A 25,866-nucleotide genomic window follows, 5' to 3' on the forward strand; every position below is an offset into this window, starting at 1 on the left:
ATTTTGGATTACTACAGATTTCATTGGCAACCTTCATATTTCATTTTCTCAACCTTTATTTTTAGGTGTGCTGATGCTCTTCGTAAAAATAAAAATCTGATTGGACCTGATCAACGTGATTACCAAAGAGAATTGGAAAGAAATTATCATCGCTTTACTGATCGCCTTATGCCTTTAATTACAATCTGTAATGTAGGAAGAATCCCTTCTAGTCGAAGGTGAAGCTTTTTAAATTCGACTGGTCATGTGATAATGTGTGTGTAAATTTAATAAAGCTTTTGTGAGACTTTGATATGTTTTACAGCTTTTCGGGTAAGTATTTAGTATTTGTTTTTATCTATTTATTGAGTAACAAAAGTTTGAGAAAATTTTTACCGCCAAATAAATTATATTGTCCATATTTCTCATATCTGCTTTATTATTTCTTCCAAAAATGCCTTCTATTTGTTCTTTGTATTCTTTATTTCCCATAATGTAGTCCCTTATAAATTACTTAAAGGTGAGTACAGGTGACATAGGCTTAGTTTTATTGCTGAGAAATTCAGAAATATGTAGTTATTTTTTTGGCATAAATTGGCTGAAACTAGGAAATTGAAATGTACATTTTGTTTCCATAGCATGATGTATGTCAATATATTACTATACTACAGTAAAAAGTGTAGGTGTTGGCTATGTTTTTAGTGGTGAAGTATCATTTGATGAAGTATCAAACTCAGTGGCATGTATAGATCCTCGTTTTGGGAGTGGGAGGCCATTGATTTGCCATTAACTCCCGCCCCCAAAGCGAGGAACTATACATGCCACTGAGTTGACTCCCTCGCTTATATTCACCCAGGGCAGGCCTTAGGGCGGGGCGACCGCCCCGCGCTTTAGGGGGCCCTGTGTTCGTGAAAAAAAAAATTAAAATATACGATTTATTACCATTTTGACCTGCATGTGAAATTAAAACTATCTTTTTTCATTTTACAGTAATTGCTTTAGGCTTACAACTAATTAACTTTCATAATCCAACTTATAAAAATACATACCTATTGAAAAAGCGCGCTTTTTATGTTTATTTTACGATATAATTTTATGAATAAATATAATTATAAATTTTATTTGTATTATACTATTTTGAACTCAACTGCGTGATGGTATCATAACGGCATAATCACGAAGTCTGAATTTGGGAGGGGAACACATACTTAGCCAGAGAGTGGTAGGGATTCAAAATGCTCGTGTTTGTAGATGGGGTAGAGAGTTTGATATTTTAAGTGAAGGGCCCCGCACTGAAGGTTCGCCCCTAGCCCCGCACCTGCTAGGTCCGGCCCTGTATTCACCTCATGATATTTTTTATGTATGCATTTGAATTTATACAAATAATGATATGAGGAGGGGTAAGGTGCTCAGGAGTAACTGGGGCATGGGTGGATCATATGCATATTTCTGGAAATTTTAAGTTGATCAGGTTGGCGCACCTACTTCTTCTTCTTTTGTTTCTTGAAAAACATGTATTACCTCGTTTGGAGCCATTTTTTTATTTTGGCCTGCTGTGGAATTTTAGTGTGGCAATTTTTCAAAGCAATGACCTGTCTCAGTGAGACTTGCTGTTTGTCATTGTTATGTGGTGTGTAATTACAAACTATTAACTACTTAATGATAAATATGAAGGTCAAGGGCGTACCCAGCAGTGGTGCAGCGAGGGGGGGTAAAAGGGGATAAAACCCCCCCCCAGAGCTCAGAGAAATTTTTAAGTTTAATCCATTTTACTTATTTGGATCAGTATTACTTATAGAACAGTGTTAGGATTAATCAAATATCCCTCAGGAAGCCGTAAAACTCGCCATTGTGAACCACTATTCCTAAAAATTTTCTGGAGGAGGGCCCCCGCAACTCCTGCTTACCCTGGTGGGTATGCAATACCCCCACACCCGTAAGTATTAGTTGTGCCTAAAACCCCCCCTAGCCTTAATTCCTGGCTGCGCTCCTGGTACCCAGGATCAAAACATGGTATGGCTTGTACCCCATCCCCCTAGTATATGGTTGTTCCATGTTGTAACATATAAGCATGGAAAAGGTGATTGAAGCCAACATTTTCAGAAAACTATAAAAGAGCTCTTTTAGTTTTTAAAATTCTTTATGGGAATAGCCTAAGCAAAAAGAGAGGTTCTTGAAAAGAACTTATTTATGAGGCATATTCCTCAGACCATAATGACGATGGCAGTAGCAAAGAAGTCTAGGGTGGAAGCTATTTGGTGCCAAATTAAAATGATGAAGATCAAATGAACCGATGTTGTGGATAATGCGGCAGTCCTGAGGAAAGTAGGGGGATAGGAAAGTCCTCTGAAAATGTTAAGAAGATGGGATAACATATAGTTTTCCACATGATGTTCTGATGGAGACAAAAGTCAGAGCACAAGTGGAAGAGAAGAACGGCATAGATAGATATGAGGAGCAGGTGATGAAGAAATTGAAAGTGAGAATTATGTAGTATTTGAAGGTAGGTACGCTAAGAATATAGGGAAGCCGCAGAAATTAATTATGATGAGGGCAATCATAAATTTCTAGTTCTACGATAATTATACAGTAAAATCATTTTTTCTTCAACTGCAAAACAGATGTATTTTGATATTATATTTTCGTCATTATTACGGGCTGGTTTGTAATCGGTTGAATTTCCTCCGCAGCTCGTACTGCTGCGCATGCGCTGTCAATACCAACGTTGAAATTTGTGTTTGATTCGTCGTAGAGCGGTCGTCCTTTTTTATGTAGCCCGTAGACACGGATATTCAAGGAGGTCAGAATATACAACCTCCTTGCGGTTATTGCAATTTTCTCGTAGTTTTCATTGTGCTTAGACTAGACATAACAGCTCATCATTGTGAATTTACTCATAAAAACCTCGTTAGCTCACAAGTGATCCGATTCCACTCATAGGATGAATTCAAAGTCGGGCGAAATGATATATATTATTACATTCATGATTTTGGCCATTAAAAACTATATTTTATTCCAAAATCAATAATGAGTATGAAAAAGGAGCTCTATTCTTTTTCAAGGGCCCACTTTTGCGGTAAATCGAAATGTTTTGGATATTTTTACGTTGGTAACATAAGAAAAGAAAACCCAGGCAAATTTGAACAAATGAATGAGAATCCATTAGATTACTCCAGCGTTTTTGATGTTTCTTCAGTTCCTTAGAGCTCTTCGCGAGGGAAACGTGACATTTTAAACCTCTCGCATCCAGGGAGAAGCGGTTAAATTATAACTCACGTGAGTTGATTTAGAATCATATATCAGATAGTAAGCGTGATTCTATTTGCACTAATCTTTTAAACTGTAAATTAAATCATTTTCTACTTAACGCGTCGGGAGTTGGGAATTTTAATGTCGTGTGTATGATATCTTTTATCTGATGTTGCAGATCCACACTCCTAAGGAACTATCGGAGTTTACCGATAATGCTTTTGTTAATCTATCCTGTCCCCTTCTGTATTTTTATTGTTTTTATTTGGTTTATTTTTATTGATGCCAGCATTATGATGTAGGTTCTTATATTTTAAAGTTTTTTTCGGTTAGCCTGCTTTAATTTCTTTTTGGAGCATGTATTATTTGCTTTATTCTCTCAGGTGTGGTTATGGGGAAATTTGGGCTGGAATTCAATTGAAAATGAAGAAGTGATTAAAAAAAGGCAGGGAATCATTAATTAGAAAGGATTAGGGATCTTGAATGAAGCGTAATTTTAAGATAGAAATGGCAGACGTAATGGTTGTCGTGGAGGGCTATAAAGTAGTGTATGCTAATGACGTATTATTTTCAAATGCAATTACATAATTATTGAGATGGAAGGAATAGAAATAATGAATGGCACTGACATAATGAATAAGCTTACACCTTTTAGAATAATCCTCAGAGAATAATTCATCTTTATTAAAATATAGATCCCATAAGATTGTACCTAATTTTTTATCCAGCTTAGTTACTAATTGGATGTCAATGGGTGGGAAGATGCACATGTCTGTGGCAAATTATGATGGTGGCTGTATAATGTTCCATTGTGTTTTAAGTAAAGCAATGAAAAGGAAGATCTGGAATTCTACACAAAAGGGTTGGTTTCCCCACCCAAGGGTCCAGGTTCAAATCTCTCTAGTGGAGGAGATTTTTCAGAGAAAAACCAAACCCTACTTCGGTGCTTTGTGAAGGGCACTTTAGCACTCCGGCTGAATTATGAGACATTAGACTGTGGTCCTTTGTTAAGAACAGGCTAATCTTTATGGCAGGTTTCTTTCCATCCTTCCACCCCTACCCTTCCCAATAATGCGAAGGACCAAAGTTGACTTTCACTTCCTCCTTTACGTCCTCCTATCTACCAACATCCACCCCTTTAATTATCTTTTCCACCAACTCTGAATAGCTTAAATTTAGAATCCTTACATCCCACATCATGGCAGAGAAGATTTCTTTGGTTTCACACTGGGTAAGGTCCTCCATATCTTCTCCTTAGAAGGCCTGTTTACACGGTACATTAACCCATACGAGTTGATGTCTACATGTATGAACATGTGCATTCACGCAAGCACGAAATTAATGAGCACAAAAATTCACCGTGTGACCATGCAACTTGTGTGAATCCATGTTCAGAAAATAGAACCTGTTCTGATTTGGTTCATGCATTCGTACATGCACCGTTCCAGTCCAGAAAAACCAGTCATGCAAACAGACATTAGCTCATACGTGTTAGTGTACCATGCAAACAGACCTTAAGACCAATATATTTCCGTTTCGAATTGAGTACTAATGAGCAAAGGTCAAGCCGGTTTAATTGCTGCCTTACTCTTACACAAGGCAGATCTTTTTCTCAATGACACCAATGAGGCCTAATCAATTTTTAATCCTTTTGCACCTTAAAGGTTCGGTCAAAATTCCATCTGCCCTCATGATTGCTGCATTTTAAACAGCACTAAAAAAAAAAGAGAATACAAGTAGATTTCTGCTAGTCAGATAAATTATATTGTTTCTATTTGGCACAGCAAATACTGCAGAAATGAGTGATGACATATGCCTCAGCCTAGAAGAAATACAACAGCTGAAGAGTATAGAGCCACTGGACCATCAACACTGCTCTCTCTCTAGTTACATAATTCAGGGACCAATTGGTAAAGGCCAATTTAGCACAGTATATCGAGCTTGTAGTAAAGTCAATGGAAGAAATCTTGCTCTGAAAAAAATTAGCTTATGGAGCATGGTGGATTCTAAGTCCCGCCAAGATTGTGTGAAAGAAGCTCATCTACTTCCGGTGAAAATCTGATAGCCCTCGTGGTTTGGAGACTACCACCAGCTGTCATTGAAACATTCTGTTTACTGATTGAGACAATTTTAACTTTACAGAAGCTGAATCACCCTCATATTATTGAATATATTGCTGCCTTCATAGAGGGTTCCGAGCTCAACATTGCTCTAGAATTGGCTGATGCTGGTGATCTTTCATTACTGATTAAGGGCTTTGCAAAATTGGGTTTCTTAATTCCTGAAAAAACAACATGGAGAATCTTGCTGCAAATTTCCAGTGCCATAAATCATATGCATTCTAAAAAAATAATGCATCGTGGTAAGTTCCACTTAAAATTTTGCATTTGACATTGTTAATGCATTTCATCAATCACAAGCATTTATTTTCTATCTCAATACATATAATTATTTGCATGGCTATCTGATTCCATTACCTGGAAAAATCTCTACTTTTCATTCATTCCCATCAATTAATTCCCTACTTTTACCAAACAAGCAGAGATCTGTCTGCCTGACTCAGTCCAGATTGGCAAATGGAGCATTCTGACTAGAACATTGTTAGAGCAGGACGAGTGAGTTCACTTTAAAAACCAATCTGAAATCTTGGCTTGGGCCAGCTGGGGCCAACACCTCAAGCTGATCCAGCTCAGCTGTACATAGATTATTCTTTGTCATCCGACTACCACTTATGTACTTTCACAAAGCAATTTTTTTATGCAGAATCATCCATGGCACACAGTTTTTTTTTATGAGAAAAAAGTGTTTGATGTGGCTTAGACCATTTGAAACTTACTTATCCAATCATTTTCACTGAAATGATTAGCAACGATAACATGCCATCAATGGCCACTCTCGACTTTGCTTGTCATTCTCATCCAATGCTGCATCGAAGAACACATAATGAATCGTCTATTTAAATGTTAAAAGAGAAATTGAGCAAGTAAATTCTCCCACAAAGGAAAATAATCTCTACTGGTACTCCCTTTTCCTTCGACAGACTAGTGTCTGTAAAAAAAAGCAAGACACCCAAGTTTGAGGAGCTCTATAGTCTAAACAAGTCAATCAATTTCAATGTAACAAAAAGCATACAATAGTGAATTTATTTCCATGTTGGATCATATACTTCAAAAAAATTTCCGCTTCATAGTATTTCCCATGTACTTAATTTTTTCTAAAAAAAAGTACCCATTTTTTGCACGTAAAATCAAGTTGCCCAACTTTGAACGCTTGGTTTTCACGTAGTCTTCATTCCAATGACTTGAAATATTGATATAAGAAAGCCAGATCTATTGTTAACAATTTGCAGAAAACAAATGTTTTATATCACAAAAATTGACGGATTTATTGTAAACAACGCAAATCTCTGCTAATTTTGAAACCAATGGATCAATTGAAAATTGATTGCTACCGATGTATGTTGTATGATGAATTGAAGACTAGTATTTATAATATTTACATTAAATATCACTAATGAAGTCAGTATCATTTAATATTTATCTTAAAGTTTCTACACTCGTACTGGTAGCTTCAACATGGGAGAGGGAGGAGAAAAGAGGGGCGTGGTTGCCACCGACTCGGCTGAAGCAAGCAATGGATGATTCATAAACTGCTATGGTACTATACGTCACGATGCACGATATGGCAACTGTGCACGGCTTTGAGAGACTTTCTCTTTTCTGTTGCATTGTTTTGGCCTGCAGAGGTTTGTGTTATTTACAATAAATCCATCAATTTTTGTGATATAAACAATTGGTTTTCTGAAAATTGTTAATAATAGTCTGTCTTCCATTAATCAAAACTCCCAAGTTATTTGAACAAAAACTATGGGAATACCAAGCGCTCAAATTTTGGCAACTTTATTTTATGCACAAAAAATGGGTACTTTTTTTTAGAAAAAATGAAGTACATACAGGAAATGGGGCAGAAATTTTTTTGAAGCATATGATCCAACGTAGAAACAAATTCACTATTGTATGCTTTTTGCTGCACTGAAATTGATTACTTCGTTTTGACAATAGAGCCCCTCAAACTAGGGTGTCTTCCTTTTTTTACAGACAGTAGTTACCTATATCAGATTAGATTTTCCATTAAAGGTGTCTGGCTATGATGATTAGGCATTTATGCTATTGCCTCCAATTCCACATTAAAAACTAGTTGATGTAGAGAAGCATTGTGAAATGTAAACACACACGAGGGAGGTAAAGAGAAGGACGGAAGACTTGATCGTTATGTTAAATCCATATTGGTAAATGCAACGTACTGAGTAAGCTCACTTTCTCTATTCAGATCAATTTGAGTTAACATCGATCTTAGCTCGGCAGGTAAACATAGTGAATGAACAGTCCTTAGTATGAAAGTTTACAAATAATATGAAAGTGGTCCTTATTATGAAAGCATACAAATTTGTTAAATGAAAAGCTCAGTCAATGTGACTGATGGATAATTGAAATTTAATCAAAACCCGATAATGGCTCAGTTTGCACATGTTTCTTCAACATATCCAATTAACGTAGCTAAGTTAAATTATGAATGACTTACTATGATTGTAATTGCATTGTATTATACTTGGATCATTCTAGCTTTAGTTCCACTCATGTTTTTGTTGCAGATATTAAACCAGCCAATGTTTTCCTAACCTTGAAAGGAGATGTTAAGTTGGGAGATTTGGGTATCGCAAGATACTTCAGTCCAGAGACATCCATAGCACATTCATTTCTTGGAACACCATATTACATGAGTCCTGAGCGAATTCAAGGGCATGGCTATGACTTCAAGAGTGATATATGGTCAATTGGTTGCTTGATCTATGAGGTAAGTACCAAATAGAGAAATTTCTTATTTTCACAACAAATAACTTACACATAAGCTCCGCCACAGCTGCATTTTTTCTTGAAGGGCACAGTCATAATTCCTAACAAAATGCAATGTCAATGTGACTAGATTCTTACTTAAGTGAATCAGAAAATGAAAAAAGAATTTCCATAATCAATGCAACCAAACAAAAAATGCTAACACCTACAGTGCCTAAATAAATAATATAAATCTTATACCCATTTCATAGATGACAGCTTTGCAGCCACCATTTCACTCCAGGGAAAAGAATTTGATGCTAATATGTCAGAGAATTGCAACTGTTGACTACCCCCCTATTCCAAGTGATTTATATTCAGATGAGGTAAGATAAATGCATTATCTTAATTCCATTTTCCAAGCTTATTGAATTACATGTGTCATTGATTAGACCATGGGTGTACCCAGCGAGAGGCAGGGGGGGGGCAGTATTGGTAGCTAACTGTACTTTATTACTAGGACGGTTGCTCCCCCCTAGAAGCAAAAATCGCATTAGTCTTTAAGCAAAATCAGTACTGAATTGAAACAAAAGTATTCAACAAATTTTCTTTGAACCCACAAAAAATTATATATATATTAGTATAAGATATGTTACTAAAATAAAACTATTTTTTTCAAGGATATAATCTCATAAATCCTATGGCTTGCCCCCCTCCACCCCTAGATCATGGCTTGCCCCCGCAGTTATGATCCTGCGTACACCCTTGGATTAGGCTGCAACGGTTCAGTTAATATATTCTATCATCAGTGGAGAAGCATCCAGTCATCTCTGAATTTGCCAATGACTCAGCCAAAAATGAAAAATATTAAGAAGACTTAAGAAATGGTCAGAAAAATATTAAAAGGAATAGTACAACTGCAGATGTAACATTTGTCCCCAAGGAAATGATGTAAAATGATCGATAAAAATGGGAACAATGAGAGTCGTGGGTTGCCTCATTTTGGAGAATCTCCACAGGTATCAATTCCTCTTGTCGCACCCATCCTTGCCAATCCCCTCCACTGAAGATGGCTATGGCCTTTAGGTAGGTTAGTACAGGCAGTTTAAACTGTTCGTTTTGATGAACTGATCACTTTGAACCTGTTCAGTAAAAAGAACGGTTCAAAACATCTGTTCATTGCAAACAGTCACGGTCATTCAGGTAGAAAATACTGTTTATCGAACGTTTAGAGTAAATGAAAGCTTAGTGTGGTATCATATGGTTTGTGCAGCTTGTCAAAGTATTTTCAAGCAAATTCTGACCCGGGCCTTTTACTTGGCTATCCCTGTGCAGGACAATATCTGCTGTCCACTTGTAGAATAAGCTAGAATAATACTTATCAACCCAGTGTCTGATGTTATTCACGTATTTAGCACAAGACAAGTTTTTAAATGCTGCTCTAATGAGCAGTTTAAACTTTCATACACAGCTAACTGTACTTTATAAATATTTTTAGTATAAACGTCATTTGTGAATCTCTCTCTTATCTCATTGGTAAGATATCAATTTTTTCTCTCCTCGTTACAGCCTGTGTCAGGTATCTATCCACTCTATCGATGCAATTAACTGTTAATAATAGCATGCGCAAGGCATTGCGAGATAATCAGTTTCATTGCTAAATTCGTACTTTTGGTAGAATGTAAAAAAAATAGTAAAATATGTTACACCCATGGAATTCCGTAAATATTTAAATATTAAACATGGAAAGCAAAGAAAGAGTTAATGCTTTGAGGTGTATTTACGTGCAATTAAGCTAAGTGGTCACAATAAAATACATAAAATGTCGCGACGTGAAAAACCTAATGTCATCAAATAAAATCGCCATAGGTAACATATTGTTTTCATTCCTTCAAAAATGATAGATATATGCCTCCGTAGACTTTCTCCAGAAGAGTACCAAGTCCTTCCCCTTCGATGTCTAATTATACTACAAACAACCCAGATAGCACAAAGTAAGTGAGTTAACCGTTTCTTATGGTTTTCTTACGGAAAAAATTGATAAGCAGCTTATCGTAAGCTAAGGGACTTATATAAGGCAAGGGTAAGACGTTAGGGGCGTTTAGGTAAGGAATGCCGTCAAATATCCTCAGGCAATGTAAGTCACTTCTGTTGGAGCGCCAAAGGCGGCTGAACAGCGTACTACACATGCTACGCGGCTCATGTTGACATGAATTTAAAGGCTATTGGGGAAATTTAGCGAGTTTTTAGAAGGGCTGAACAACTGATAACAGATTTTCCCGTAAATAGAAAAAAATTAATAACTGCAAGCAACCGGCTAGTGAAGATATAAAGCATAGTACAAGTACTCTATCCATGCGGCGGAAAGAAAAAAAAAATACCGTCAGGATGGATCCGAACGTGCGACCCTCGGAACCGAAGTATTACTCGCTAACCACTACACCACGGCAGTTGTTGAGAATAGATGGTGTAGTTACTAATTAAATATCCAATTATGTAAAAAAAACTTGTTTGGCATGTGCATGAAAAACTGAATTTATTCAAGGTCCATACATTTTAACATTTATGAATTTTAAATTATGGTTTGATAACCCGACGACTACAATACGTATATTAGATGTTCCTTCCGGCATTTTTATATTATTCTACGTTGGTATTCTTGTGAAATTGTGTTTTTCTTACGACCTTCGTTAAGCTATCAGTTCATAAATGTGAATGATTTTCAAATTATGGCGGTATGATGTTATTTCTCCTCATAATATATAAGCGCCAATAATAAAAACATTGTTTTAATGCATAAAGGCCTTAATTAACACTCTGTAACGATGGGATAATAACAGCATCTACGGAAGTGCTGAAAGTTTGGCATCCATTTTGCCATTACTCTGGATGTTTGTCGCCCTGGCCGTAAGAAACCCATAACAAGCTTACTTGAGAAGCGACTTCCTTATTTCTTCCTTTCACCTTATCTCAATGACTTATAATGTGCTAGCTGGGAAGTAATTTGAGGAAAGTTGAAGCCAAATTTTTGTTTCCCAAAATCATCAGTTCGGACCTCTTAAAGCAATGCAGGATAAAATACAGATTAACCCAGTTCAAAGTTAATTCCATAACGAATAATTTAATAGCAGTTAACTTCACGATTTTTAAGGATTATTTTATCCACGCAAGTAAAATTTCATGAAAAAAAATATGCCCCTGGAAACAGGCCACCCACCACACATGCAATTACTGAGCATGAATGTCATGCTTCATAAGGGTATTTACACATTTTAACACTGCCAATTAATTTCAGAACAGTTGTTAAATAGTTTGTCAGTATCCTTTTCTAGATATGTATACATATTATATTAATAAAATTTCTATATATGTTATAATTTATATCATGTAATTAATTATGCAATAAAAGATCAGTGCTCACATATGCCTCCTGAACTTGCTATTTAGCATAAGGTCAGTAGTGAAACTTAATACCTTATATAATTAATATCTCAAAAACAATACCTTATTTGATATGTATTTTCTACCATATTTTTGAAAATCTATCCAAAATTTTATGCACTTTCACTTGCAGCTGAGGAGCTTGACTCAAGTATGCCTGGATAAGGAGATGAAAAAGAGACCAGACAGTGAACAGCTGCATGCCATAGCACAAGAAATGTGGCATAAATTCAACAAAGCACCATCATACTCATGAAGACATTAAGCAGCAAAATAATTGTATCAGAAGTACCAGAATATAGGTGCCTCAGTTCTTCTCATCTTTTTACGTATAAGAATATTTCCCTCAGGTAATGGAAGCTGTTAAGTTAGTATTATGTAGTTGTCAAACTGATATTGTTAACAATAATATAATGTAAATTAATACTGGCTGTTGGCTTGAAAAGTTTGATATTAAAGCTGTATCATACTGTTACAAAATTTGCTTCCCCACGTCTATCAGACACCATATTTTGCAGGTAGTATCTTCAAGTAAACAAACATCTTTCACTATGTCAAAGTTACTTTCAGAAATATTTATTATCAAAGTAAAAAGAAACAACATCTTTAAATATAACAATAAACAAATAACTGAAGAAGCAAGAGACTAGCATCAACAGAAACTAGGAGCCAATTAACTTTTCACCATTGATTCCTCGTATGGTACAATGTTTACACTGAACCATTATCCCATGTCCAGGTTTTGAAGTAAAATATCGTTTTCCATTGACAATGCCGTCATGCTTTCCTTTATTCTCTCTTAGCTCCAAACCAATCCAGTTACCATCTGCAAATTCCACTGGTCCTATGTACTTCACAATGCCTAGAAAAACATTTGAACTTATTAATTTGGTTCGTCATGGTAGTTTTGGATAGTAGTAAGCAAATACCCAATCAAAGTATCATCATGAGAGCATTAACAATGAGCATTTCCAGTCAGTGGAAGGAAGATACAAATATGTAGTTCTAGTGGATACTTGAAATTTGTTCCAGCAAAAATGTTTTACAAATTTAAACGATCACAAGGCCCTTGTACCATGCTAGATTTTATCTTAATGAAGCCATAACTCCTTTGCACTGGCTCCAAACTCAATTAATGATCTAAATAAACTAATGGCATTCATCATAAAATAAAATAAAAATACTTTGTTCTATTCCACACTTTATTTTAAATAGTACGACATATCTGCATATCATGCCATCATCAGGCATGATGTGCAGAAACCCAGGTCGTATGATATTCTGGAGTTTCAAGAGTTATTTATGGAAACCAGATGGATACTCACCAATTTTATGGTTGTACAAGGCATTCATTCCTATGGAAACAGTTGGGCCCCTATCTTCACAGCTTCTACTCCTTTTTAAAATATCACACCTGCCACTACGTTGTTGTAATGATGGTACAGGAGAGACTGTTGAGGAATGACCAACTGAGAGACTACGCAGTAGATTCTTCCTTCTAAAACCATGGGAGTATAATGGGCCAGTTTTTAGCCCAACTAGTAAATCCTTTTTCATAGATGATGTACAATTTGCTTCCCAAATATTCTCTTGATGGTTTCCTCCTTGAGATGAGGTGGTATCAATGGCATTGGTATTGGCATAGGGTTTTGTTGATAACCTATAATAAAAATTAAAAACAAGTTAACATTATAGGCAACTTTCCAACCCATTCATTCATAACATTAAAATATAATCCTTGCTCAACAAATCTTCCTCAAGTTCCTCCATTTAATCAATACTGACTGCTCACACTTTCACCTTGAATTTATCCCAACATCTTGAATCTTATAACCATTAGGTAACACAGCCATATCATTTAGGGTAGGGTGTTTCATTATCAATTGAATCAACGATATATGCCTCTCAAGAAAAGATTTATGATGCAATGATTTACATTTGCACTGACAAAAAATACATCCTAATATCTGTAAAGTTTCAAACTATGTACTTTTCATTTAGATGATAAAGCTCCTCAAACTCAGGTGTCTTGCTTTTTGTTTACAGACAGTATGCTGCTTCTTTCCACAGAAAGGTTGTCATAATCTCTATGTAAAGTCATATTTATGTTGCAATGACTGCAATATAGCATTAATTAAGACCAACAATCATTTATCAGTGGAGTAACATCAGGTCGCATAAGATGGGTCAAAAAAATAAATTAAAGATGGCAAAACCATAATCAGCATAATTAAGTTTAATTCTCAATTGTAGGCCCTCCCAGGTAAAAATAAATTGCAGCCCCCGCTGAGAGCCAAGGAGCTGAAGTTTCTAATAATCACAATGCAAGGAGTCCAACATGATGCAAAGGACATTTTTCAACCTTACTGTATATCAGGACTTGGGAGACATACAAAACCACAAGATAGAAAAAAAGAAATGACAAACAACCACTATATTTTCCTCATGCTTATAGTTCATTCTTCCCTCTCATTGTAATGAAAAGGCTAAGTTATAGCCCTAGCAAAATGCACCGAGAGATGAAGAGTATGTGCTGAGATGTCACATCATCCAAGGCAGGCTTTACAAGGATAGTTCCACCTTACACTACAATAATAATAATTTTTATTCACCGAACTGGCAACATACATTGCATGGTCTCGTCACACAAGAAAATCGAAGTAGATAAATTACAATAATACAAATTACATACATAAATTCATTTTAATAGTTGCTAATATCATAATAGGCTTTACCTGCTAAAAAATTGTGTAATTTAACCTTGAATAGGGAAGGGGGACAACTTTTAAATTCAGACATGCTCAGGATGCATTTTAATAGAAGTGGCACCGTTCAAGATAAAAATGGAAGGAAGTGTTAATATTTTTAGGTCCAAAAAGATCAGTTTACCAGGAGTCCTCTTAGGCACTTGAACCATAGCTTTTAATGCCCGCTTCTGTAGAGAAAATTATTTTTTTGCATGGTTTGAGATTCTTCAGAACATAATACCATAAGATATATGAGCATGAACGTTAGCATGGTAAAGTTTGAGGGTAGAAAGAGATAAAAAAGGAGCCAGCCTTCTAAGCATAAAAATACCAGTTCTAACTCGATTCACGATGACTTTAATGAGTGGTGTCCATTTAAGGTCGTCTGAAACCAGAAGACCTAAAAACTTAACACAATTACTTTGGGTAATGGGCTCATTCATCAGATTAAGTTGATGATTAATCATAAGAGTGTCAGTGTTGGGGTGGAAATCCAAGAAAACAGTTTTGTTAATGTTAAACGGTTGTTATTGCACCACTCAGCCATCCTAGAATGGATGTATTGACAGAATTTATCAGATCAGAAATATTTCTAGAGTGTAACACATGAAGTGCCATCAGCATATAACACAACATCATATTGAGGAAACAGGTTTGGTAGGTCATTGACAAAAATAATAAACAGAGGGGGCCAAGGATGGAACCTTGGGGGACTCCAGTATTGATATCAAGAGGGGGAAGAGAATGAGATATCATTACTGTAACCGGCAGTGGCGCAGCGAGGGGGGGGTTTTGGGGGTTAAATCCCCCCCCAGAGGCCAGAGAAATATTTAAATTTAATTCATTTTACTTAATAGGATTGATATTACTAATAGAATAGTGTAAGGATTAATAAAATATCCCTCAGAAAGCCGTAAAACTCACCATTTTGAACCGTTTATCTTAAAATTCCGCAATTTACAAATCATCTACCGCTTATCCTGGTGGGTATTCCATACCCCCACACACCCCAGTATTAGTTGCACCGAAACCCCCCCCAGCCTTAATTCCTGGCTGCGCCCCTGGTAACCGGCACATATATTTCACAATTTGGTATCTACCAGTAAAATATGATCTTATCCAATCCAATGCTTTTCCCCTTATACCATTGTTGGCCAGGTTAAGTCAGAGAATACCATGATTGACTCTATCAAAAGCTTTTGACAAGTCATAAAACACTCAAAGTGAGCGTAAATGTTGGTCTTGGGCATTATAAATAGAATTTAACAATTGATATGCGTAACAGTAATTTTCGATCTAGCTTTTCTGAAGCCATGCTGTGAATCATGTCAAATATCTTTTGATTCAAGATAAGAAATGGCAAGGAAATAAAACACTTTTTCAAAAATTTTGGAAAAGGACAGAGATAGGTCTATAATCGTTATATATAAATAATTGTATAACTTCACAAAGGTGGTTCATTTTTTTTTTTTTTTGATTCGGGACACTACACATAAAAAATTGTGTAGTGGGTATCCATGCAGCTACTTATGTCATTAATTGGCGTGCCACAGCTGCAACTGAAAAAAATGTTCCAGCTGACTTCTTTAATTCCAAAGAGACTTTACTTATTTCAACGGCACCTTTAGGAGACATGAATTTTCTCCTTAAGCACACGCAACTAAAAACACAAAATGGGGATTATAGTTCAACATTTATTGATGCTATGTAAGAAAGGAGAGTGCATAATCAAGGAATACCTTTTAATCCTGTACCCAGGAATCATGATCCCTCGCTGTGGAGGGCATGAGAAATAGCGTTTGCCGTCAACACTTCCATCATGCCTACCCTCTGCCTCCTTTTCAAGCTCTACACCAATCCAAACACCAGAGGCAAAGTCTGCTAGTCCAATATAACGTACCAAACCATATAGCTCCTCGATCTCACCAGAAATTCCATTCCTTCTTACTACCACTTTATCATTAATCCTTATTTCCTTCAACTTGTTTCCTAGGGTCAGACCTGATCAGAGCAAAGAATTCAATACAGATTTTATCGTGGATATACAGAATTTTATGGAAAATCAATGCAAATTGGGCCTTTCACTTACAAGGAGGGTATGTGAAAGAATATATTTATAATACACCATTCAATAAAAATGAAAAGACTAGTGCCAAACAGACCTGAGCTAACTTTTGAAGTTACATGAGATATGTCAATTTTTCCATGATCTATCTGCTTGCGACTACCCTTGCTAATGGACATTTTTGAAAAAGGCATAACACTTGCTTTTGTAACTCGATCAATTGGTGCAAAAATTCCTGAAAAATAAAACAGGATAATTGAAAGAATGGCAACAAAAAGAACAATCCCCAGAAATAAAGAGAAAACTTCACTGCTTGAATAGCCAGGACTGACAATGAGATGGATGAATAGGAATCCCAGAAAAAAGTTCTTTTTACATTGTATACAAGATTATGGAAACATGACTTTCATTTTGATTTAGAGACTAAAAGGAATGCTTCCATGCCATAGAATAAAATTATTTTTCAATGGTATACATTTTTCCAGAATTTTAAAATTAAAAGACTGATTTTCCGCACTCTAAAGATTAATACTGTTTCATTCCTGACCGTCCTCAAATTGCTACCTGAATGGAAAGAATTACTTCACCCTGCTAATACGGAAAAGTTTGGACCTTGAAACAATAGTATGAAGAGACAATAGTAGAATTTTCCGTTATGTTGTAAATGACTCTCTCATTTATGCTCTCAAAATAAAGATTAAGTGGCACTTCACTCTTTTCACCTGATGAGCCACCACTGCTTTTCATAACTCTCTCAGATTTAATGAAAAAAGACCGCTAAGTTTTCAACTCAGAGGATAAAATAAATGTAAAAATTTATTATTGATCACACACATTGAACTGTTATGCCTAATGAAAAATATAAATACATATGAAATACAAATAATTACCGTGATTACGGGGGCATTTAAAATACTGCACTCCATTCACAGATCCATCATTCTTGCCTTCACTACTATCAAGCTCAACTCCAGCCCAAAAACCAGGAGCAAATTCAGTGCTTCCACAATATCTATATTGAAGCAAGCACATTCAATCCAAAAATTCAATATTAAAGGAAATCTAAAATGCAAAGCATAATATGCACTCATCACAACTAATATGAAACTAATTGAATCTATTTAATTCCATGTTCTTAAAATCCAATGCAAATCATAAACCAAACCTCAGGGTGTGTTCAAGATATTCAAATATGAACAGAAGAGATTGTTACAAATTAATTCATATAGCATATCTGAGACATTCTTAGATGACAAGCTAGGAGTTTATAATATATGTAGTCTAACTGCCATGCAAATATTTTTCTTTTTCTGAGAGCCAACTTGAAATAATCTTCATGTCATAGCAACACGTTTCCAGTAACATTCTTGTTTCAATTCACAATTTTTCTTCTCCTTTCCTGGAGATATATTTGAATGAAAGAAGCCTTCAAGACATAAGGAGAGACATCATTCTGGACAACAATGTGATCTGAAACCCAGAAGGACATAAGAGACTTCAAACCACATACTGCTGAAAACTCCAAGAGGTTTGATTACATTGATTTTTGATACTGAAGTACAATGGTAGCCTTTTTTTAGAGAAAATGGGCAAGGCATATCATGCAAATTGCCATTCAGCACAAAAAATATTCAAGACATTAAAAAGAACTACTTTTTCCTTTGATATAGTAAAAACAGAGTGCAAGTCCCACCAGCAATGTAATGTAACCATTGGACAAAACATATTTAACCTAGCCTTTCAACCATGTCTTCACCCAAAGATATTGTAAATCATCATTGAAAATATGTAAACAGGGGTGGTCTGGGGTGATTGGTGTCCCTTGGCTGAGCCTCATGATGGGGCCCTCCTTACCGGGGGATTCGAGGGTCCTCTCCCAGAAATTTTTATGTAATTGCATGCCTAGCAATGAATTTTGATGCTAATCTGGCTCGTGAAAACTACATAAAAGTTTATTAAAATTGCAATTTCATAAGAAAAAATACAGTTAAAAGTGAAAATTTCTTATTTTATTGAATGTAATCAAGTCTTAAGGTTCAATTATCTATTTATTGAATTTATTTCCTTTAAACTGCGCTGAAATATAACAAAACCTCTATAAAGTAACCTTTTCGAAGTTCTTTTTATTCTTCTGACACCTATATTTTATTTTTATGATCATTTTACCCTGAGTATGTTGTAAATAAAAAAACGTAGAATTTTATGTTTCAAAATAAATTTGGCTCAAGTAAGCCGAGTTTTTTTCTATTACACATTTCATATTCACTTCACGATAGCATTGTGGGGACTCCATTAGCCCGGGGCCCTTGGCGATCACCGATCTGACCAGACCACCCCTGTGTGTAAATAATACCAAGCAGTAGCAAGCACTATCAGATTTTATGTTCACACTCAAAATCAAAATTGATTTCTGAAGATGCTGATTCAATGCCAGCTTCAGAGAGCAATATGCCAAACACTACTAGAGAAGGTTCTAAAATGCAATCAGTCATCAAATGCATCAACAGGCATACAGTAGACTCTCATTATTACTAAGCTCATGGGACCTAAAAACCGGAGGTTAGTGATAATGAAGTTCGTATGAACATTTCTTTTAGGAAACGTTGAAAAAAAATATGGTTGGTCAAAATTTATAGTTTCTTCAATCTTCCGTACAATAGTCGCAATGCCAATAGCTTCAGAGTCAAGTATATAATATACACGATTAAATCATGCTCAAATACATAAAAACAAGCACATTTGTTTCATTTTCTCAAAATAAAAATGCCGCATGACACAATCGAGGGTTGATATTTTCCCAAATACAGTAAGTGCTCGATGTACGAACGCGAGTTCCTTGAAACCTTGCCTGAAAGTTGATAAACCTATGCAAGGCATCGAGGAGAGCAGTTCTCGTGCAGAATGCAACCCTTCATCACAACTGTTCGTTCACTCACGATTGTGACAAACTGATCTAGCTGGGCTTGCGATGCTGCTGGAGCCCAAAAAATCACTGTCCATGGGAAGGGTGAACGGGCGAAACACTGAACAGTTCCTGACTTCACATTGGATTAATTGATACTTCGTTCAGATTAATCCCTAAGTGCGAGTTCCTCTACGCCTCACTGCATTGCACCGGCCAACTCGAAAGGCACCACATTTGAAATTTATGCCATGTTTGAATTTTTTGAACATTCGTATCTTTGAAAGTTTGTAAATCGAATGTGTGTAGGAAGCGGACTAACTGTACATCCAATTTCCGAGTGGTATTGGTTGAGTCACCATGATTCTACAGGAATGAAGATTATTTCAGCAGACTCCCGTTTATCCGGCTGCAGTTTCTCCGGGTTGCGGATTATCTGTGCATGATTTTCACTCTTGCAAAATTTTTTCTGTGATCTTTATACAAAATAAAATCAGACGCAAAATCATCGGAATTACTGCATTAATGTGAGGATACACCAGGCTTATTATTTCCGTTAGAATTCCCTACGTAAAACGGAAGCGATCGCACGCTAGCTGCATTGACGGGAGCAACGTGTTCCTATTTTCCAAGCCTCGCAGTGTGCGACCACGCTCTGTGACCACGGATACACATCCCGCAGCAATTGCAACCCGGGCAACTTGTGCGAGACGGGACTACGTGGCATGGTGTCTGACAGAGTAGTTTCCGATGTCGAGCAGTGATTTTGAAGCATTCATGCAAACCACTTTACACAAACATGTTATCGCCGCTAAAATGATCGCGAACTGGTGATGAAAGCTCTCATTGAGTCCGGGATGCACTCTAAAATAACAGAATAACTGCATAAATAATATTATATTGTTTGTTTTAGGCAAATTAATAATATTGCAAAACATTTAAGTAAAAGTTTGGGTTATTCGTGTTTTCCAATTATTCGTGCCGTCTCTCCTCATCATTAGCCCGGATAATCGGGAGTGTACTGTATATGATGTTGCTTGGATACTTAAGTATCTCCTACTGAAGGAAGAAGCAATGATTATGACGTAGTGTAGAGTATAAAATTGCCGTTAATGTGTTATAAACCACCGCTAGTTAGTGTACAAATCCTGTTGCTTCTTTGTGGAACTTTGTAATTAAGTTCACTTTGTAACCCCTGGGACCAGAACTGAGGTTTGTAATTTCGTAATCATTTCTTTTACTGATATTAGATAGGCCTTTTTGTCAGAACCAACGATTTCCTTTGTAATAATGAGAACTTTTTACTAAGGTTGTTTGTATTAATGAGAGTCTACTATATTCAAAACAATGAGAAAAGATTATTTGTACTGGTCCACTGCTTCACCTTAAAATACCAGTTTTGCTTCCCCCAACTACCACTCTTTCGTTGAGGGAAAAGTTCATAGCTTTTAAAACAGTTTTCCCTGTTATGCTTCCAAGGCTGGTCTTCCCATTTTCTTGAACCATATGAGTCTTCTTTGATTTGAGAAGTGTTTGCATCCTGGTAATTCTTTCAGTGATATCGGGAACACACCCAAAAGAAGATTTGTCTGCAATACATTCTGTTGGAATTGAAATGAGAAGCTTGACATTACTAATACATCCAGACAGGTTTTTCTATGCACCACCATAAAAGACAAATAGTGTAAGAAATGATGATTTACAAGTATATATTATAAATATTTATACTACAAGTACTTATAAATAAACTTCATCTAAAAATTCTTATTACATCAGTGTGACTCAAGAAGGTGATTACAAGACTAGGCTGACAAAGTTATACATTGATAGGGTAAACATTACCTATAGGAGTCCTTGATAATTTATCTTTTACTGACAAATCAGCACCATGTTCCAAAAGAATATGAGCAGTGTCAACACACAGGTTCATAGCACAAATATGCAAAGAAGTTCCATTATCATAACTTGGGCAAGGACTGTTCACATCAAGACCTAAAAATTCCCGTTTGAAGAACATTAGCATGCTGGAAAAACAGTATCTCAGATTAAAATTATTCCATAAATAAACCAGAGAAGGGGAAGAAATAAATATATATTACTTTTTACCTTTACACCTCTCTAGCAAAGCTTTCACTACTAAATCAACATCAAAGAATGCAGCATAATGTAAAGCACTCATTTTTGTCCATTTACAAGTCAAGAATGCATTTGCACCTTTATTAATAAGCAGGTTAACAACCTAAAATAAGAATAAGATAAGTAAATGCCTAGTTTAAACAAATATATCACATAAACAACAAACACTTCCACATCAATGCAAGTCAAAACTTAGTGGTGATATGTAATGGGGAACTCCAATTCAGGGGGGAGCGAGCGCTCAAAGCAGTACCACAAAAACTCTGGCATTTCCCCCTGAGTGTGACTCTTATGCAGCAGCTCAGTGTGAGTGCTCAGTCATTTCTCAGAGCAGTCTTTTTGGCCGATACTTGCCTGAGCACTTGTGGCTGATAGGCAGTAGCTCAAATACTATCACGCGCCAATGGCATGTTGCTACACTAAACTCCTAATTATATAGGATAATGATTAGGAGGGGCAGTAGGAATAATCAAAACTTTCGCTTTAATTTCTTATAATGTTTATAATTTAAGCAAATGAAACAATACATAATTACTCGTGAATTAGTCTGTTATTTTATATTCCTTCAAGAACTCATTGAGAGCTTTCTTCACCCTACCGCTAATCTCTTTAGCAGCAATAATGTCATCTACTTCCCCCTATGCAATTACTTCCACTATTCAATATTCCCTTACTCTCCCATTTGTCCTTGATTTTTCACAGCATAAACATACCTGACCTCAATAAAATCTCATGTTCCCTGGGCTGTATTCAACCGCATGCAAGGCCGCGGCAATAATTGCACATTTGCAATATGAAATGCACATTTTAAGATCGTAAATGACATTTTCTTAATTTATGATTGGTAATTTTCAAGCACTTGAAAACACGACGGGTAAGTATGAATGCCGGGAAATCTCTCCATGTGACGTCGTTCTGGTTCCTGCTGCCGCCTTGTGAGGTGACCCTTGAGGCGAGGCTTAGTGCTGATACGACGCAGGCTGCTAGCGGGTAGCTGAGTACCCTGCTGGCTGGTAGCGCTTGGCTTGAATAAGGATTATTAATACCTTATCAAACGAGGAAAACTTTCCAACTTTAGCCAGTTTTAATAAGTGATTATTAAGACATGTTTCCCTGAGCTCTGCGCCTCAGGCATGCATTGGTAATCTCAGACCATGTATAACTCCTATCTTCTCGTATAGAAACTAGGTCCCTGTGACGTCACGTGGAGTGGCATCGCATGGGCGCCAATCTGGACCTTTTCAATTGAGGATAAAAATGGACCATTGCCATTCGTCTTAACCGGTATTTCTAAAACCAAATAATTTGTATATTATGAATACACTAATGGTGGGTAACGAATCGCAATAAATGCCTTTCGTTTTCTTTGATGAAGGGAACTACCCTATTAAAAGTTAATACATTATCAATATGGAGCCAATATACAGTCCCTGCATGAAGGAAATAGGGCAAAATATCACACCCATGTAATAAACTTGAGGTTTAGGGCGGTAGAAATTAAATCAAGGCAAAGGATGCAATGGAGAGAGAAGGGAGACAATTTGGGAACTGAGACACAGATCTACACTTTGGCGGGGGCCTAGTGATTTGAAGTGACATCTATGGTTTCACCATTCTGTTGAACTTATTCTAGAGGCAGATGAAACCAAAATTTTCAGAAAATAATACCTAATTGTAGCAATGCTTTATTATTTATTGTGCTAATTGGCTTGAAACTTCACTCATCCACAGTAGCGCGACCAGTTCCTTTCCCAGGGCCAACACACTCTTTGAGGATTTTTCTTAAGGGGTGTCCCAAGTTCCTGGATTCGAACTAAGGACCCTGCATTCAGCACCCACTAGGCTAGTATGCTCCCTGAATAAATGACTGTCTGACTAACTTTTTCAAGGGATCACAATAAAACCACTGTTTAGGTTTTCAGGTAAAGCCTGCATTAGCCACAATGTGATGGCACATTGCACACTGCTGATGGGTGACATTCTGAGGTGCCACAATATTAAGTAAAAGGATTGATATCCCTGAGTCCTGAAGAACAAATAAATGCAAGGCCCAAATGGAAAGTGTTAATTACTGTTCATTAGCAAGATGATAGACTTCCTAATCTTTTTGCTAATGCAATAAAAACTTGTAAAATACCATGTATGCTAATGAATGCTACTCACTTTTAAGGCACTGTCAATGTCTCCAACACCTCCAGCTCCAGCCCTGCAGGCATAATGAAGTAAAGTCATATCCGTTAAACCATCTCTGTCATCTACATGAGCTCCTCTCTGAATGATCTGTTTAAAGACGCCGCCAATAAAGGTATCGGTGAGTTTTACCAATTTGTTCGGATGACATGCTAATTTTAAACCTAGGCCATGTTCAATACATTCATGAGAACTTAATATTTTACAGCACTTTTTTTCACAATGAAAATAGTTTACTGACAGAACATTTTAATCATGGTATGGAAAATTCAGGCTCTCATAGGGCTATGATAGTACCTAATGAAGAAGGCATGTTCTATTCAAATACCTACAACCCTTAAAATGTGCCTCAATTTCACCTCAAACTTGAATGGCCTTAACTTTCACCACCTTTAACTTAAAAAGAAATTCATAGGCAAATGAAATATTATATCCTACGGGTAGTATTTGTAATCACTAAGTATTACAATTTCAACATCAAAAAACATTATTAGAGGGAATTTTTCGTTGAGTAACTTAATAACTTACATGGGAGTTAGGGCCTGGTGAAAATAACTTAAGTTGCAGGCACTATTCACAGAGATTACAAGAAACGAATGCTTTCCGACTGTGATCATGCAAATAAAATCTTTAAGCTTAGGTTAGCGCACTTGAACAGCATTCCAATATATCAGAAATACGAAAAGAAACTGAAAATTCAACTCCTAACTAAAAGAGTGGAATTCCAAATGCTCAAGTCAGTTTCAATAACTGATATACATACATAATATATTACGCAAGAAACTTTTAGTTCCACCGGTTACATCAATTAATTGGAAATGAAGCTCGAATATAAGAGAAAACTCCGTAAATATATTTGGTTCGGAACGTCAAGAAACAAGGGCAATAACACAGCCCTTTTGAAAAGGGAAAACCGAAGAACATATTGTTACATCACAAAAATGGGATCAAATCTTTTACGATAAGTGGACATACCGTCAACTCTGAGATGAAAATCTCAAGAAATTTACTCACTTGCTCTGCGAAAAGTCCAATATTTCTCTGAGTCTGCGGCACCCACTGCCTCAATACTGCGAATATTTCTGCTATGGTTGTGGTTGGGTTAGTGATTATTTCCAAACAACCCGGGCAGCTTGGATCAAAAAATGACAGGTCAAACTGCCCGCACCCTGAACACAAAGGTGCATCAACAGGTGGATGTGTAGTCGGCATGGTTCGCAATCTTCCTTTTAACCGCAGACCATATTCTGGCCTTTTCTCAAGAGTGTTTCCCTTAGCCACCATAGCGTGAAACTAATTGCCGCGAGGAAAAACAATGAACTTCAAAGCTCTCGTCGAATACAAACAGCATTTTCCAAGCGCATAACGCCCACAGAGCGCCGTGTAAATTTACATACGACAACTGTGGAGTTACATCACAGTGCGAGAACTTTTACATGGTTTTGTCATATCCGACAAACTTAAACGCGCGCACAAAAGAATTTAAAGGGAATCATAACACTAAACACAGAGGACACTTGTAATTTAATTGCGTATCATATTAGCCCACGACCAGTGCACACAAATTCACAACACGAGATAGTATCGCTAACATTCTGTAGCGAAGACAAGAATTCGGCGTTGCAATTTTACGTTACTATATAAATATTTTATTCGTGTACATATATACCATAATTCATGGAATTTAGTATTTTTCGTACAATAACCAATTCATAAATGCATTGTGTTGCAGCTGTAGTAAAAAAAATGTGTTAGGCGATAGTGATGCCCTGCCTGGTGAAAGCCTGCTGGTCAATGGTGATGATGGTGATGAACGAGAACGCTCCCGCGTTACTTTTCGTTTTCAATCCACCGTTACCTCGTTACTTAAAACAAAATCCGTCGCGCAAAGACCGCGGCAAATACGATACAGATTATTTGCTCATTCATTTTCATTATGGCGAGTTTGGAGTAAAAACGTATCGTTACATATTTTTGTCTTAAATTGTGCACTGAATGAAGTCTCCTTCGAGCTTTCTATATACATATTTTTTTTACCTTTTTCAATAAAATCAACATCGGTCGCCTCGTCTTCTTTCAGGTGTTTTTTGCGACCTTGGCATGTTAAAATTTGGTAAAGATCTTGTTTATTTTGTCCAACAGTTTCCTTATTTAATTCTATAATTGTCTATCCATTATTATTTGTTTACTGAATGCTTTAGCAGAACTTATGAGGTAGGGCATGAATTATGTACCTTCTCAAAAACAAGAATTTACAAGTTATGATATTTATAACATCTTTATTTCCAATGTATTATAACAAATCATTGTGGTTATTTTGGAGCT

At 36.4% G+C, this 25,866-nt stretch overlaps 3 protein-coding genes across 6 annotated transcripts in view; 2 read left to right on the forward strand and 1 right to left on the reverse strand.

Moving 5' to 3' along the window:
- The window catches only part of LOC124170792 (dedicator of cytokinesis protein 7), a 42,396-nt gene extending 41,996 nt beyond the window's left edge, over window positions 1-400 (forward strand). For both annotated transcript variants that reach the window (XM_046549755.1, XM_046549756.1), the window contains exon 39: window positions 66-400. In XM_046549755.1, coding sequence (XP_046405711.1) covers window positions 66-222 — 157 coding nt within the window. In that variant the 3' untranslated portion in view covers window positions 223-400. The remainder of the gene's footprint in view (window positions 1-65) is intronic.
- A 2,747-nt stretch (window positions 401-3,147) lies between these two features.
- LOC124170818 (serine/threonine-protein kinase Nek6-like) lies at window positions 3,148-12,270 on the forward strand. Of its 3 annotated transcripts, none has more exons than XM_046549792.1 (6): window positions 3,148-3,285; window positions 5,013-5,278; window positions 5,371-5,590; window positions 7,880-8,082; window positions 8,333-8,446; window positions 11,635-12,270. In XM_046549792.1, exons 2-6 carry the CDS (start codon window positions 5,027-5,029, stop codon window positions 11,755-11,757), a joined length of 912 nt encoding a protein of 303 aa, XP_046405748.1. In that variant the 5' UTR covers window positions 3,148-3,285; window positions 5,013-5,026; the 3' UTR covers window positions 11,758-12,270. The 3 variants fall into 3 exon arrangements, with proteins under 3 accessions (XP_046405748.1, XP_046405747.1, XP_046405749.1); XM_046549791.1 differs by having other exon boundaries at window positions 3,149-3,255; XM_046549793.1 differs by lacking the exon at window positions 3,148-3,285 and adding an exon at window positions 4,266-4,459.
- On the reverse strand, window positions 12,062-25,146 carry LOC124170816 (CAP-Gly domain-containing linker protein 4-like). The gene is made up of 10 exons (XM_046549790.1): window positions 24,556-25,146; window positions 23,515-23,631; window positions 21,322-21,454; window positions 21,058-21,207; window positions 20,600-20,816; window positions 17,204-17,325; window positions 16,411-16,548; window positions 15,988-16,249; window positions 12,827-13,161; window positions 12,062-12,363 (listed from the first exon to the last, which is right to left on the reverse strand). Exons 1-10 carry the CDS (start codon window positions 24,823-24,825, stop codon window positions 12,164-12,166), a joined length of 1,944 nt encoding a protein of 647 aa, XP_046405746.1. The 5' UTR covers window positions 24,826-25,146; the 3' UTR covers window positions 12,062-12,163.
- Between the last annotated feature and the right edge of the window lie 720 nt (window positions 25,147-25,866).

This window comes from Ischnura elegans, chromosome X, assembly GCF_921293095.1.
Source record: "Ischnura elegans chromosome X, ioIscEleg1.1, whole genome shotgun sequence".
In the NCBI taxonomy this organism is placed as follows: Eukaryota; Metazoa; Arthropoda; class Insecta; order Odonata; family Coenagrionidae; genus Ischnura; species Ischnura elegans.

Excerpts from the sequence above, each read along its gene's own strand:
- LOC124170818 (XM_046549792.1), top strand. The coding sequence starts at position 5,027 with ATGAGTGATGACATATGCCTCAGCCTAGAAGAAATACAACAGCTGAAG. Across the intron at positions 5,279-5,370 it reads AAGAAGCTCATCTACTTCCG|AAGCTGAATCACCCTCATAT; the intron begins GTGAAAATCTGA and ends TTAACTTTACAG. Across the intron at positions 5,591-7,879 it reads TAAAAAAATAATGCATCGTG|ATATTAAACCAGCCAATGTT; the intron begins GTAAGTTCCACT and ends TTTTTGTTGCAG.
- LOC124170816 (XM_046549790.1), bottom strand. The coding sequence starts at position 24,825 with ATGGTGGCTAAGGGAAACACTCTTGAGAAAAGGCCAGAATATGGTCTG. Across the intron at positions 21,455-23,514 it reads ACATTGACAGTGCCTTAAAA|GTTGTTAACCTGCTTATTAA; the intron begins GTGAGTAGCATT and ends TTCTTATTTTAG. Across the intron at positions 16,549-17,203 it reads TAAATGCCCCCGTAATCACG|GAATTTTTGCACCAATTGAT; the intron begins GTAATTATTTGT and ends TTTATTTTTCAG.